Below are 15,300 nucleotides of genomic sequence, written 5' to 3'. Positions count from 1 at the left end.
CACATTTTAAATAACAAATTAGGCAAAACCTGGCACAACTTGAGAAAACCTTGAGAAACATTTTAACTAACACATAATCCCTGGGGTTCTCTGCCCTATACAGTCGAATTTGGGATATAACAGTCCTGTGTGCATTTCAGAATAAAAACTTATTTAGAACAGTCAGTCTCATTGTGCCTTGCTTGAAAACAGGAAAAAATCCCATCTGTAATCATCTTAATGACCATCAATCTTTCCTAGGGCGTTGGCTCTTTAAATCCTACAACATTCTGGATGGATGGCCGGATTTTATCAGATGACCATTTTTTCGTATCCGACCAGGAAGCATAGCCAACAACAATCAAGTGGCATACCCTTTCATTATGTAGCTTTACATATCAGTCGATACGCGCTCTATGAGTTTGATTATGATACATATACTTTTTATTGTATCGTGTTATGTTGATATAATCATTAAAAAAAATGTAAAATTTTAAAAATCAATAATTTTATCTGTATGTCATTGCGGGCCGCCAGGAATGTTTCTGCGGGCCGCCATTGGCCCGCGGGCCGCACTTTGGGAACCAATGTCATAAAGCACCAGGGTTAAGACCAGGTCCTCATAAGGCACCAGGGTTAAGACCAGGTCCTCATAAAGCACCAGGGTTAAGACCAGGTCCTCATAAGGCACCAGGGTTAAGACCAGGTCCTCATAAAGCACCAGGGTTAAGACCAGGTCCTCATAAAGCACCAGGGTTAAGACCAGGTCCTCATAAAGCACCAGGGTTAAGACCAGGTCCTAATAAAGCACCAGGGTTAAGACCAGGTCCTCATAAAGCACCAGGGTTAAGACCAGGTCCTCATAAAGCACCAGGGTTAAGACCAGGTCCTCATAAAGCACCAGGGTTAAGACCAGGTCCTCATAAGGCACCAGGGTTAAGACCAGGTCCAGGTCCTCATAAAGCACCAGGGTTAAGACCAGGTCCTCATAAAGCACCAGGGTTAAGACCAGGTCCTAATAAAGCACCAGGGTTAAGACCAGGTCCTCATAAAGCACCAGGGTTAAGACCAGGTCCTCATAAAGCACCAGGGTTAAGACCAGGTCCAGGTCCTCATAAAGCACCAGGGTTAAGACCAGGTCCAGGTCCTCATAAAGCACCAGGGTTAAGACCAGGTCCAGGTCCTCATAAAGCACCAGGGTTAAGACCACGTCCTCATAAAGCACCAGGGTTAAGACCACGTCCTCATAAAGCACCAGGGTTAAGACCAGGTCCCACCTCCATCTCCTCCTGGCTGTGGCTGACGGTGAAGGGTCGGATGCTGACGTCGTCTCCGCCCTCCGGGGGCGCCCCCGCACCCCACCACCCGTCCTGCGTCTTCAGCACCTTCCTCCTGGTCCTCAGGTACACCCAGTACACCAGCGCCCCCGTCACCACGGTAACCAGCACCTCCAGCCACATGGTACTGGGGAGGAACCAAACCACTAGGACACGTGAAGGAATATTCTACGCACATATCGACAAACATAAAGTGTGGATTAATAATCAATCATCGATTTAGGTATTTTTGCGGTCCAGCCAGCCTTAATGTTTTAGACCAACGGTCTGATAAACACTAAAGGTAAAACTATAAAGGTTGTGGGTTTGAACCCCAGTGTCCACAGTCTAACCAGTAGACGTCCTAGGGCCGTTCTCAGCTGGTCTGGCCTCACTCCACACGTGTCATGAGTCATTAAGTCTAGTAGTATTCACCAGTATTGCAGTAATGAGCCCTGCCTTCATGTAATGTTAAAAACATGGAGTGAACAAAAAGCTCCAACAATTGCGCTTAAATACAGAGAAAGAGTAGGTCATTGAAACATGAATTAACGTTGAAACATCAGTTAATTCATGAGCTTCTTTCTAAAGATTAGATTTTGGCATCTGCTCTACTGCGACCCACTCAAAAGACCTCAACTGGCCCTTAACAACCCCTTAACAGAGACCCCCCAGGGCCGGGTGACCCCTGACCCCTACCTGCTCCTCTTATGACCTGGAGTCCCTCTAAGTCACGTTTGATAAGGTGTCTACTCTGAACAGTTATTAGTGGTTAATTGTCCCTGGTTGCCAGTCTGGGATTAATGCAGTACGTCTGATCGCTTCTGATTGAACAGTAAAACATCACAACTACACACGAACAGAGTGAGAGGTAACTCCGTAGTGTATGAGTTCTACTATAGTACAGCAATAACACACTTAATAACACACTTAACACACTTAATAACACTTAATAACACACTTCTACAGAGCCCAGTGAGGACTGAGAGCAATCAACAGTGCTTTCAAATCAGACAGCATCAGAATAAATTCACCCCTGGGCGTTTGGCAGGATTACATGGAGGTATTTGTGTCTGGTTCTTTGGAAAGCTTATGCAGATACAACAGTCAGTCACATGCTTAGATTATTAACTTAAAACCCGTTAATGTCACTCTGAAAGTGGTACAACACAGATTCTTATGGCCACAGTAGGACAGTCTGATGTATTTAGTAGTGGAATTCAGGTGCAGTTGTGTGGATAATGATCAGTAAGAGTCTCAGTATCAGTTTGGCCTGATATCCAGCTCATCATTACACCTATTCTATTGTACAACCTCGTGGTCCTTAGAGAGTTATTCTTTTACTTTGCAGAACAGAAAGGCTATTACTAGTTTAGACCACAGAGACACATAGCAAGCATGACAGTTGAGAGAACAGTTGCACGTATGTTATTGTTTTTCTTCATAAACATGAAGGAAAACTAGTTAATGTCCACCCATACTGAAGACTTACCTTTGTATATTGATGGGCAAAAATAACCTAAACGGACATTACATTATGAATATAGTCAACTCTGGGCCCAAATCTAATAAACACAACACACCACACATTCAAGAGGGTCAAGATGACTCTCGAGCCCCCTCCCTATCAGTCTGCGGAGAACACTCTGCCTCAGCTAGATGGCGAGGACACACATATCACACAGAAAGACAACACAACCCGGAGGCTCAGGGACAAGAGAACCCTCGATAACCCACACAAAGTCTAACAAACACACCTGGCTAGGAAAGATACTATAAGTTTCTCAGGCACCAAATCACGGGTGCTCTTCTGAAGCAGAACTTCCACGGAGGCGAAGCTCCAGACGACCTCAGCGCTGTTAGGGGACGTAGAATATTCGATCTCTCACGCTTTACGAATCAGTATTACCTTTGCTACTTTACTCAATAAATCCGAGGCCCTCGTGCTGATAGACTTTATTACCTCTCCGTCTCATTTTTTATCTGGTCAAGTAACTAGGCAGACTGTTTTTCCCCAACAATATCTGTACCGTAAACTTAATTTAACAATCCTATAGAAGGAATGCCGAATGGTATAATAAACATGTGCTTTTCCTCTTAATCCTGCAGTGCATTGGGGAGGATAAGAGAACAAGGAGCTGTATTGTAGCTGGCTCTACTCACCCCCCCAGTATAGAGGGTATAGACTCTGATCCTACTGCTGTTTAACAGCCACAGATGAAGCAATGGGTGTAGAGCTCCTGCAGAAGGCTCTGCCAGAATGACCATGCATCAAATGTAACCTTTGATTCCTGCACAGAATCAAGCACCGGACGCACGCACACACGCTGAAAAGTAACGCAACATGATCTTTAACTTGACGTTTAACTTACACACTATCGACTTACTTTGAATTTGATTCCACCTGTAATCAATTTATTTCACTAATATTTTTGATCGATCAAATCAAAGTTTTCTTTGCAAACATTGACCTACATAAAAACATAAAACATAAACCTCCACGCCTGTTAAAACAGGCGGTTTGAACACTTATTTACCTGCTTCACGTCCTCCGACAGCAGCGTGTAACAATGCACCTGAAGTCACCCCGCAGCGGACCAGAATTCCCAGTGGCTCAGACCAGAGTTCCCAGTGGCTGTGGTTACTGGCGGTCCCAAACAAAGTTCACAACGACGGGTCAGGAGCTCCGAGATCTGAACTCGTGTCCTTATTGGTCGAATCCAGACACGTGATTCATCCTCCACTTTTGATTATGCAGATTCTGAATTCATATTTGATGGAATAGTTTAATATTATGTAATTGATGTGATAATAGGATTACATTCCCGCAAAACAAAGATATTGATATGCAAAAAGCGATGAAAACATGCCCACACGTCTTACTCTATTCCCTTGTCGGTCTAATTTAATGTTTTCCTCTCGGTGGCAGGGTGAATAATCTACAGGGATTGGGAAGGAATCCAATATTTAGTTTTGCTTCAGTTTGTTACTTATCAATTGACAGGTTATGACCGGATGTAGTGTAGTGTGACGTAGCGGAGGTCAATGTTAATACATGACCGCCAGGGGGCAGTCTCCCATAAACACTATCACAACCACTACGTGTTTTGTATACTGTGACCGAGCCTGGAAGAGGTGGATACTGCGTGTCCCACAAAAAGAACACGCACACAAACCAGAGGAGCCACAACATCTTCCCAGTAACGCTCGATAGGATACACAAAAACACATCTCCGGAGTAAATAAAAGTTTATTGAATATGAAATACTTTTTTTTTTTAAGTAGACAAAATCGTGCCCGACGTGGGCGTGTTGCCCGGGGGTACGAGGCATCTGGTCACGTGATCACAGCCCGGTCACGTGGTCACAGGCCATCACAACAAAAAAAAAAAAACGTAACCGCTGATGTAAAACAAAAACTGGACGCAGACGGACAGGCCGTGAGTTTAGGTCGCTCAGCTTAAAAATAATAAAATGATCAGAAGACTCTCTCCTCAGGAGGGTGGGGTCCCCCCGCCCCTCCGGGGTCAGGGGTCACAGCTGGAGGTCCGGTTCAGGCCCCGCCCCCCCCACCACTGTTTGAAAATAATAAATAACGACCTCCCAACAGAGGAATCACGCTGACCTCTGACCTCCTCCTCTTCATCAATACTCCTCATCCTCCAACTCTTTCTCCCCCCCCCCCACTCAGTCCAAGGCCCGTGTGAAACCATCAGTCCGTTTCCATGGCGCTGCTGTGCGTCTCCTTGGAGACCATGAGCCTCATCAGTTTGCCGTGGAGCTTCTCCATCTTCTTGACGTCTTGGGCCTGGTCCGTCTTGTACTGCAGACACTGGGAGGACAGACGGACAGACGGTCAGACGGTACGTAGGACACCCCCCCCCCCCCCCCCTTCAGCACATGCTGGACGTCCTGGCTCTTAAAAACAGTACTTAGCATCATGTAGCATCTTATCCTAGCTATCTGTGTTGTGTACGGGGAACGGGTTAGCCTAGCGGTTCTTAGTGCTTGGTTCTATGAACACCCTCACTGCACCGGACAGAGATATATCGTTGTTTCTCTTTCTTCTGACAAATGTACTTGTTGTAAGTGGACTGGAACAATTCAGATTTACTAACAGCCCATCCCCCCCCGGGTCAGTATTCCAGTCGAGATGTGTTTTTCGTTTTGGAGTAAATTATATCACTGATATGTCCTGACCATCCCTGGAGAGGTGGAGGGATCCCCCACTCTGCGTTCCTTCTCAAGATTTCTTCCTTGCTGATTAAGTTTTTTTTCTTGCCCTCTGGGGGGCTAGGGCCAGGGGGGTATCAATGATATATGGCCCGTTAAGCCCTTTGAGACTGTACCTGTGATTAAGGGCAATACAAATCCATTTGAATTGATATGTGCCCGTATTTTCTAATTAAAGGCCTGCCAACAGCTGTCGGATTATGAAAGTTTGAACGTTCATCAGTTCTGAACCAAATTTGAAACACAACTTTCAGACCCATCCATGGCTCGCCTCATTAGCAGAACTACCAACACACACAACATCTAGGAATCATCATCATCATAAGGTCCCACGGTGTGTTGAGCAATCACGTACCACCGCGTCGTCCGTCACTTTGATGCACAGGTTCCCGTCACAGTGTCGGTACTTCAGAACCACCCGCACCTGAAACAGGGACGATCACACCTCAGGTTAACCTTCTGCTCAACAACCACGAACCGGAACCGTCTGAACACCGACGCGTCCCCCCCCCCCCCCCAGACCCCCAGGAGGGTCCGGGCGGCGGCGTGCGGCGGGGCTAGCCCGTTAGCACGCTTAGCTTCACCTTCATGGGCTCCGTCAGGTAGAGCTTCTCGGCGGCGCGGGAGAACTCCTCCCAGGTCTGGAAGTACGGCATGGTCCTCGGGAACACCTCCGCGAAGCACGATCCTCTTACGGCTAGTGAAACTATCAACTAAATCGGTCTCTTTTCCGGGCGGTTCTCTGCTGCGCTTCGTTCACTCGGGAGGAACACCGGAGGAACTCCGTCCACATCAGCAGCGGCAGAGCGACCAATCAGGTGGAGGCGCAGCGGTGACGACAGCCAATCGGATTAAAGATGGACGAGGTCGCCCTCACACACAACCACTTCCGGGTCGTGTCTTCAAAACAAAGAATATGGCGTCTTGTGTGGTGCGAGGAAAATCTAAACTAAAGTCATCGACGTCCATATTTAAGGTGTCAATGTTAAGCCTCGCTAGAGTCTGTATTAAATTAATTTCTCTGTGGATTATTCTACATATTTCGTTTACTCAAATGATTGTCCTTTTACTCTGAAAGTCTTCCACCCCGGAGCCTGATGTTATATTAGACAGCGCCCCCTGGTGGTTCAATGATGGAAACACAGGAGTTTCGTTGTTAATACGGTCTTTGCGTTTTAGTACACGTTGTAAGGTTATTAGATCCCTACAACAAGCGAATTTAAGAAAGTTTATAATGAATACCCAGAACTACCACTATCACTCCCTACCATTGACAATCGTGCTCTTTCCATGCAGTGGTAGTTTAGGACGGGGGGTACATCATAACTAGTGATAATATTAGTGTCATCACGTTGCTTGGACAGTAGGTGGCAGCAACAACATAAATTATTTAAGGCCTGATTATAAAGTTGTCTCCCGGGTGAATGACCTGTCATGTCTTTCATTAACAAAGCATGAATGGTATCTCTTATGTTGAAGGGATGCGTGAGTCTGCCAGGCAGAAACAGGCCTTACTACACCGTCTTGTTCGGTGGGTTTCTGCTGTCGTAGTCTAACGCGTCGGATGATTAATGAGTCAGATATAGTGTCGACGCAGCAGGATCTACAACAACATGCAAACCTCTGGAGAGGGGGGGAAGGGTTGGGGGGTTGGGGGGTTGGGGGGGGGTGATGTCATGGGTTCACGGTCGTAAAATACATTTATTTGACGGTTAGGAGAGACATGATTACGTCATGCTATATAGGATGAGCTGTGTGGGAAGTTATCACAGTTGGATTTCATGTAGCGATGTTCAATAGCGATACTGTTTTACTGCATCAGTTTTTGTTGAATATGTTACATGTATTACATTTAATACATGTGTACACACACCTTCGAATACAATAAAATGCTTTCCTTAGAGAGAGGGTTACACTACTCTATCTTCATCACCTGTAAGAGGTGAGGATCTACAGTAGCTCTCCACAACAACAACAACAACAACAACAACTCTCTGTTCCCTGGGGGCATGGGGACGGAAACTGCAGCCAAGCAAGAGCAGTTTATAAACAGCCTACGTCCATAGTGGCATCATTTAATATGTGCTAGTTAACCTACCAATGGTTCTTCTGAACATCCTCACTGTACCGGACAGAGATATAGTGTTTTTTCTCTTTCTTCTGACAAATGTACTTATTGTAAGTCGCTCTGGACAAAAGCGTCTCCTCAATGCCCTGAATGTAAATGTAAACACGATGTGATAGCGATTTGTTAGCCTCGACCTTAACAGTTGTACAGTAGGTAGACTACACGCCCGGACTATATTCTATGGAAAGTTGCCAGCTGTGTGTAGAGTGTTTCGCGTTTCGACACATCAACACTCAACACCACATCTCTGACGATCAAACTATTTTTCTCACATCCCAGCGGGGGATAGGAGATCAGGAGGGGTTGTCAGGGGCAACCGCTACGTCCTCTGCGTGCCACACGTCCGCGTGAAAAAAAACAAAAAAAAACCCGTTGCGTCACCAGAGCGTCGGAGCGGCGGCGGCGAAAGAGCGGCGGCAGAGCGGCGGCGAGAGCGGCGAGAGCGGCGCGGCGGACCAGACCCCCACACGCTGGACAGCAGCACACCGCGCCTCTCCGCTCCACCACCGCACCGCACTCGCGTCAGCACCGCGGCGACGTCGCGTCCAGACCATGTAGCGGGCGAGACCGTGGGCTACTTTTCTTTTCTTTTTCATTTCTTTATTTTACTTTTAGCGCCAGACGAGTTCCGCGTCGCCCCAGCGGCGTCCCGTCGCTCGTATACGCGCCGAGCGGACAACTTTGTGAACTGAAGAACCGAGTGGACCCAGCAGCCAGCCCAGCACCATGAGGTAAGGCGGCTTCACACACTACTCACTACCGCTTCGGTTGGGGGGGTCCTCGCCCGGACCGGGTGGTGGGGTGGTGGGGGGGGGGTGGGGGTGGGGGGATTCGATGTGGTTTCGGGGGTGGTGGATCCGGTGTCAGACCAGTTCCGTTACATTGTAGGGGGGACAGAAATACCCGGTTGAATGTGCGTCTTCAGCGGTTTACCGAGAGTTACCGCAGTGCTCCCCCCCGGGCTGCTTACTGGACGAAACCCGAAACCCTGTCCTCCTCCGCCGCCCGCCTGTCGGTGCGGACCCGGTGAGACCCTCCAGGACCCCCCCCGGCACGGGCTGGACACCGGGCGGTGCGTGGGAGAGGACCTTCCACACACACACACACACACACACACACACACACACACACACACACACACACACACACACACACACGTACACACGCACGCGCGCGCAGGCACGCAGTGTTTGAACGTTGCAAAGGCAGCGTACGTGCGTTGGTTGGTAATGGCGTTTGCTCTTTTATTCGTGCGCCCTCCGCTGCTAAAGGGATTATCCCTCCGCTCCGATGATTGCATCTCTTATTATTATTATGGGATAGGATTTATTCTGATGCCACACGAGCGTGAACTTCTCGTGAAAGGGGTTTTGAGATTCTCAAAGGAAGGACCGGTGGATGTTTACCATTCGGTGCGCACGGCAGCGTGCACGCGCAGAGCGCCTGGTATATAGCAGATGTGTGGAGGCTGTCTGCCGGGTAGTGGCTCTGCCGGGTAGGGGCTGTGCCGGGTAGGGGCTATGCCGGGTAGGGGCTGTGCCGGGTAGGGGCTGCTTCTCCTTCTCCGGGCGGGGGGAGAGGGGAGACGGGAGAGGGAGAGGTCCCGGTTGATCCGGCCGCCGCAGTGTTGAGACCGAAGTTACGCAACAGGAGGCTTTGTTCCTCAGATGGAGCTCCGAGCGCTCACAGATTGAACTGTCCCCTGTTCTCCCACACACACACACGCACGCACACGCGCACATGCGCACATGCATACGCACAAGCACGCACACACACATACACACGCACGTACGTACGCACGCACACATACACACGCACACGCACATGCATATGCACATGCAAGCACACGCATACACACACACACACACACACACACACATGCAGGCACACACACAGACACACACACACACACACACACACACACACACACACACACACACACACACACACACACACTTACATACAGACACACAACTACACATATACATATGAACACACACCCACGCTGACACACATATACATACGAACACACACGTAAACACACCCACACACATGCACACTACTGTATAACACACTAACACACTATCACACTATTGTATAACACACAATAACACACCATACACTACTTATATGAACACACACTATATGTGTGTTGTCTTCTAGTCATGTTGTGTTAAGAGTGACGATGTTTTCTGTTGAGTCTGGCCTCTTGTGTCACGTATGACAGGTTCTGTTATATATGACATCGTGTTGATGTTGTGTTGTGTTAAGTATGACATTGTGTTGTGTTAAGTATGTCGTGTTGTGTTAAGTATGATGTTGTGTTGTGTTAAGTATGACGTCGTGTTGTGTTAAGTATGATGTGGTGTTGTGTTAAGTATGACGTTGTGTTATGTTAAGTATGATGTCGTGTTGTGTTAAGTATGATGTTGTGTTGTGTAAGTATGTCGTGTTGTGTTAAGTATGACGTTGTGTTGTGTTAAGTATGATGTTGTGTTGTGTTAAGTATGACGTTGTGTTGTGTAAGTATGTCGTGTTGTGTTAAGTATGACGTTGTGTTGTGTTAAGTATGTCGTGTTGTGTTAAGTATGATGTGGTGTTGTGTTAAGTATGTCGTGTTGTGTTAAGTATGACGTTGTGTTGTGTTAAGTATGTCGTGTTGTGTTAAGTATGACGTTGTGTTGTGTTAAGTATGATGTTGTGTTGTGTTAAGTATGATGTGGTGTTGTGTTAAGTATGATGTTGTGTTGTGTTAAGTATGTCGTGTTGTGTTAAGTATGACGTTGTGTTGTGTTAAGTATGTCGTGTTGTGTTATGTATGATGTTGTGTTGTGTTAAGTATGTCGTGTTGTGTTAAGTATGATGTGGTGTTGTGTTAAGTATGTCGTGTTGTGTTAAGTATGATGTGGTGTTGTGTTAAGTATGACGTTGTGTTGTGTTAAGTATGTCGTGTTGTGTTAAGTATGACGTTGTGTTGTGTTAAGTATGTCGTGTTGTGTTAAGTATGATGTGGTGTTGTGTTAAGTATGGAGTGTTTGTCTTAAGAATGACGTAGCAGTCTCTTAAGGACGACGTGCTCTTTGAAGCGTGACGCCGTGTTATCTTTAAGTGTGAGGTCGTGTTCCGGTAAGTATGACATCGTGCTATACTTCCGTGCTAACGGAGGAGCTACTGAGCTAGCCGTGCTACCTCCTCCCGGGTTCACTCTCTCCTTTACTTTACAGGGTTCAGGGTAAGGGGTAAGGGGTAAGGGGTAAGGGGGTTACGGGGTGCGTAGAGGGGAGTTGTGACACAGATGAAGCTGACTAGGCTAATATCACGGTTAGCGCGAGTCGCGGGGCTAATATCGATCCTTCCCTCGCAGTGAGTTTTTTGAAGGGCCCGGTTGCATGCTGGGAAAGTTCAAATGTCACAATGGATTCAATGGACGCATGGAACTCTGTTCTTCAGATCTGTGTGTGTGTGTGTGTGTGTGTGTGTGTGTGTGTGTGTGTGTGTGTGTGTGTGTGTGTGTGTGTGTGTGTGTGTGTGTGTGTGTGCATGTGTGTGTGTGTGTGTAATTGACTCCAGCTGCTCAGCCTGTGGTTAACAATAGCTCTGGCTGTTTCTCCATGTTGGGTGTTTTACATCTTCCTCATTCCCCCCTCCTCTTCCTCTGCTTCTCCACGCCTGTTCTTCCCCCTCAGGGCTGTAAACACACACACATGTACACACATGTACACACACATGTTGACGTGTTCTGTGGTGTCACGACTGAGTTGAGGGTGAGGTTAGTCAAGTTCAGCTGGTTAGAGTTGGGTTAGAGTTTAGTTTGCGTTTAGGTCTAATTTAGTGATGTGACTAGCGCTAGAGTTTAGTTCAGGGTTGATAGTTTAAACTTTAGAAGTTTGTTTGAGTCAAGTTTAAGTTTAGTCAAGGCTTGACATTTGACAGTAAGAGTGTAGTGAGAGTCTATTTCAGGGTTGATAGTTTAAACTTTAGAATTGAGTTTGAGTTTAGTTAAAGCTTCAAAGTTCAGAGTTTACAGTAAGAGTTTAGTGAGAGTTTAGGTCAGGCTTGATAGTTTAGGGTTTAGAGTAAGAGGTCTAGACTGTAAACTTTAGTTTAAACTTAGTTCTGAAGTCTGGTGAGGTATGTCGTCATCGTGTCATTTTCAGTGCCCAGCCAAACAGAAACCATCTGTGGTGATGTGTTGACGTTCTTGCTGTCTCCAACAGGTGTGTGTGCGTGTGTGTGTGTGTGTGTGTGTGTGTGTGGATGTGTGTTTATGTGTTTCGGTCTGTGTGTGGGTGTATTTGTGCGTGTGTGTATGTGTGTGCGGGTTTGTGATTAACACACCCAGTCACAAGTGCTGATTCATTCATGCTAGTGTGAGTGACTGATTCTTTTTTTAGAAACAAAACCTTTATTTAAACGCTGATGATCACATTGGAACGCAGAGCAGCTAAAGCCTCTTCCCATGTGATGCTTCTCAGGTGCAGCCTCCACTAAGCTAGTACTACTCACAACATTATTATTCACCATGATAGTGAGGATAACAATGACGCCTCGCTCGAGACGTTACAACGCATGATGACAATATTACCGTTTGGTCGTTTAGCAGACTCTTCTATTTGTAGTAACTTATTGCACGTGCTACATTTACATTTAGGGGATTTTGCTGACGTTTTTATCCAAAGCGACTCCATTCATTCACACATTCACACACCAGCCACAGCCAGCCGGTCAGGAGCAGTCAGGGTGAGGAGGCGTCTCGCTCAGGGACACCTCCACAGGAGGAGGAGCCGGGGATCGAACCAGCAACCTTCCGGTGACCAGCCGACCCGCTCTACCTCCTGAGCTACTGTCGCTTTGACTCATAGCAGCTTACAGAACACGCTGTCATCCAGAAACACGTCATTAGGGTGCGGGTAGGGGTGATGGTGGGTCTTGATCTAGGAGGCCTGCAGGTAGGCTGTGGGCGTTGGGGATGGAACCCAGAACCCTCTAGCTGGTACTCCATCACCCAGTTCCGTGGTCGTATCAGTGCCTTAAGGCTGGCGGGTGGCTTGTCTCTGAGTGGCTGTTGGGGCCGTGGAGGGAGGTGTCGTGGACGCCAGGGTGACTAAGATTAAACAAGTGCAGAAACGTGTGGCAGCACTTAGGACTGAACAGTGAAGGCTGGAGGGTGGAGGTCGGTGGAGGTCAGGTGGAGGTCGGGTGGAGGTCGGGTGGAGGGTGGAGGATACGGCAGATGCTTTCAGGACGTGACACACACACACACACACACACACACACACACACACACACTAACACTAACTCCCCTCTTTGGATTGGATTCTGGGAAATGTTTTTGTTAATTACTCAGCAAAAACATCCAATTAGACATGCTCAAGCTCTTCTGTGTGTGTGTGTGTGTGTGTGTGTGTGTGTCCGTGTGTGTGTGTGTGTGTGTCTGTGTGTCTGTGTGTCCTTGTGTGTGTGTGTGTATCCTGATTGACTGGTCAGTATTCAGGACGACCAGTGAAGAAGCTACAAACTCTGCCTCCCACCATAGACACACAACCAGACACGCACACTAACACACACAGACACACACAGACTTAAGAATGTGTGTGTGAGCTCAGGGAGTGTTGTCTGAATATTAACAGTTTCTCTCTTTATCTCCCGTCCCGCTCTGACACACTCACACACACTCAAGAGCACACACACACACACACACACACACACACACACACACACACACACACACACACACACACACACACACATGCTCGCACACACACACACACACACACACACACACACACACACACACACAGACACACACACACACACACACGAGAACACACACACACACACACACTTTTGACACACACATGATCAGAAAGCAAAGCTTTCTGATGGGGGGAGGGAGGGAGGAGGAGGTGAGGGGAGGGAGGAAGGAGGAGGGGGGAGGGAGGAGGAGGAGGTGGGGGGGAGGGAGGAGGAGGAGGAGGGGGGAGGGAGGAAGGAGGAGGTGAGGGGAGGGAGTGAGGAGGAGGGGGGGGGAGGGAGTGAGGAGGAGGGGGGGGGGGAGGAAGGAGGAGGAGGGGGGTGGAGGGGATGGAGTTCATCAATATTTTCCAGAAGCCTCTGCAGAGGGGAGGGTCTCTGCTGATCTGCACCTTTCTGTTGTTTTACATTCCTCCCACTCCCACTGCATCATGGGAAACACTCTGCTGTGTGTGAGTTTCAGTGTACGTGTGTGTGTGTGTGTGTGTGTGTGTGTGTGTGTGTGCGCGTGTGAGTGCGTGTATGTATGTGTGCAAGGGTGCGTATGTGTGTATGCATGCATGTGTGAGTGTGTGTGTTTGTTTGTGTGTGTGTGTGTGTTTGTTTTGTGCATGCATGCGTGCGTGTCTGCATGCATGTGCGTGTGTGTGTGTGTGTGTGTGCGTGCTCCGAGTGTGTCACCGTGGCGACAGTGGCCTGAGGTCCTCCTCAGGGCTGATGGACGACCACAGAGCCTCCTGTTTACTGTCGTAGCTAGGCGCTCCTCTCCCTCCTCTCCTCTCTCTCCCCCCTCCTCTCCCTCCTCCTCTCTCCTCCTCCTCTCTCTCCCCCCTCTCCCCCTCCTCTCTCTCCCCCCCTCCCTCTCCCCCTCCTCCTCTCTCTCCCTCCTCTCTCTCCCCCCCTCCCTCTCCCCCTCCTCTCCCCCCTCCTCTCCCTCCTCCTCTCTCTCCCTCCTCTCTCTCCCCCCTCTCCCTCCTCCTCTCTCTCTCTCCCCCTCCTCTCCCCCCTCCCCCCCCCCCTCTGGTGCTCCGGTTCTGCTCCCCGGCTCCTCCGGTCCACCGCAGCGGAACTCGATGAGTGTCTGTTCTGGAGGTTGTCGTAGCAACGCAGCGTTGCTAGCAAACAACGCTGGGGCTCACGCTCTGACCCCAGCTGAGTCCACAGTAGACTAACAGTAGAGCGCTGGCTAACAGTAGAATACTACTGTTATTATACATGTAAACAATAACAGTAGAATACTACTGTTATTGTACATGTAAACAATAACTGTAGAATACTACTGTTATTATACATGTAAACGATAACAGTAGTATACTACTGTTATTGTTTACATTTAAACAATAACAGTAGTATATTACTGTTATTGTTTACATGTAAACAATAACAGTAGTATACTACTGTTATTATAAAAACTAATATATAAGCAGCTTATTAAACAATAATAACAGTAATATAGAACTATTATTGTATACACTAATATATAAGTAGATTATATATAGTAATATACACCTATAATTATATACACTCATATATACAGTAGATTATATATAGTAATATACCCTTATTATTATTTCATATGCTAATGTATGCAGTAGGTTATATACAGTAATATACAGCTATTATGACATCCACTAATATATGCACTTAACACACCATAACACACAATAACACTTTATACATATAATAATACAAATATACACTCATTATATGCAATAACTCATAAAACACTCATGTGTACACCTATTATATACACTTATACACTCTGGATACAGAATGAGTTTATCCAATCCACTACACTCAATATCCAGAATACACCAAGATATAACCTAGCATTCACTTACACACATTAACCCACCCACTCACAATAACACACTCACACACAAACAAGCAC

At 47.5% G+C, this 15,300-nt stretch overlaps 2 protein-coding genes across 3 annotated transcripts in view; both read right to left on the bottom strand.

Annotated features, from left to right (window-relative positions):
- The window catches only part of ephx1 (epoxide hydrolase 1, microsomal (xenobiotic)), a 10,192-nt gene extending 6,234 nt beyond the window's left edge, over positions 1–3,958 (bottom strand). Inside the window, exons 1-2 of one of the 2 annotated variants that reach the window (XM_084484054.1) lie at positions 3,833–3,958; positions 1,257–1,443 (exon numbers count right to left, since the gene is read on the bottom strand). In XM_084484054.1, the coding sequence (XP_084340180.1) occupies positions 1,257–1,439 (183 nt within the window). In that variant the 5' untranslated portion in view covers positions 1,440–1,443; positions 3,833–3,958. Of the gene's footprint in view, positions 1–1,256; positions 1,463–3,832 lie in introns of both variants that reach the window. The other variant, XM_084484055.1, reaches the window with a different exon arrangement.
- Positions 3,959–4,530: 572 nt separating this feature from the next.
- On the bottom strand, positions 4,531–6,307 carry LOC311364072 (signal recognition particle 9 kDa protein-like). Its single transcript, XM_084484080.1, has 3 exons — positions 6,112–6,307; positions 5,883–5,951; positions 4,531–5,126 (listed from the first exon to the last, which is right to left on the bottom strand). Exons 1-3 carry the CDS (start codon positions 6,181–6,183, stop codon positions 5,007–5,009), a joined length of 261 nt encoding a protein of 86 aa, XP_084340206.1. The 5' UTR covers positions 6,184–6,307; the 3' UTR covers positions 4,531–5,006.
- Between the last annotated feature and the right edge of the window lie 8,993 nt (positions 6,308–15,300).

The sequence above is a fragment of the Micromesistius poutassou genome, assembly GCF_964030765.1.
Source record: "Micromesistius poutassou genome assembly, chromosome: 19".
Taxonomy (NCBI): domain Eukaryota; kingdom Metazoa; phylum Chordata; class Actinopteri; order Gadiformes; family Gadidae; genus Micromesistius; species Micromesistius poutassou.
Note: the sequence above shows the minus strand (reverse complement) of the source record. Positions and strands in the feature narration are given on the sequence as shown.

Bases quoted from the DNA above. Each gene is read 5' to 3' on its own strand.
- LOC311364072 (XM_084484080.1), bottom strand. From the start codon at position 6,183: ATGCCGTACTTCCAGACCTGGGAGGAGTTCTCCCGCGCCGCCGAGAAG. The intron at 5,952-6,111 runs GTGAAGCTAAGC...TCCCTGTTTCAG, and splicing joins ACCTGACGGAGCCCATGAAG to GTGCGGGTGGTTCTGAAGTA. The intron at 5,127-5,882 runs GTACGTGATTGC...CTGTCCTCCCAG, and splicing joins AAGTGACGGACGACGCGGTG to TGTCTGCAGTACAAGACGGA.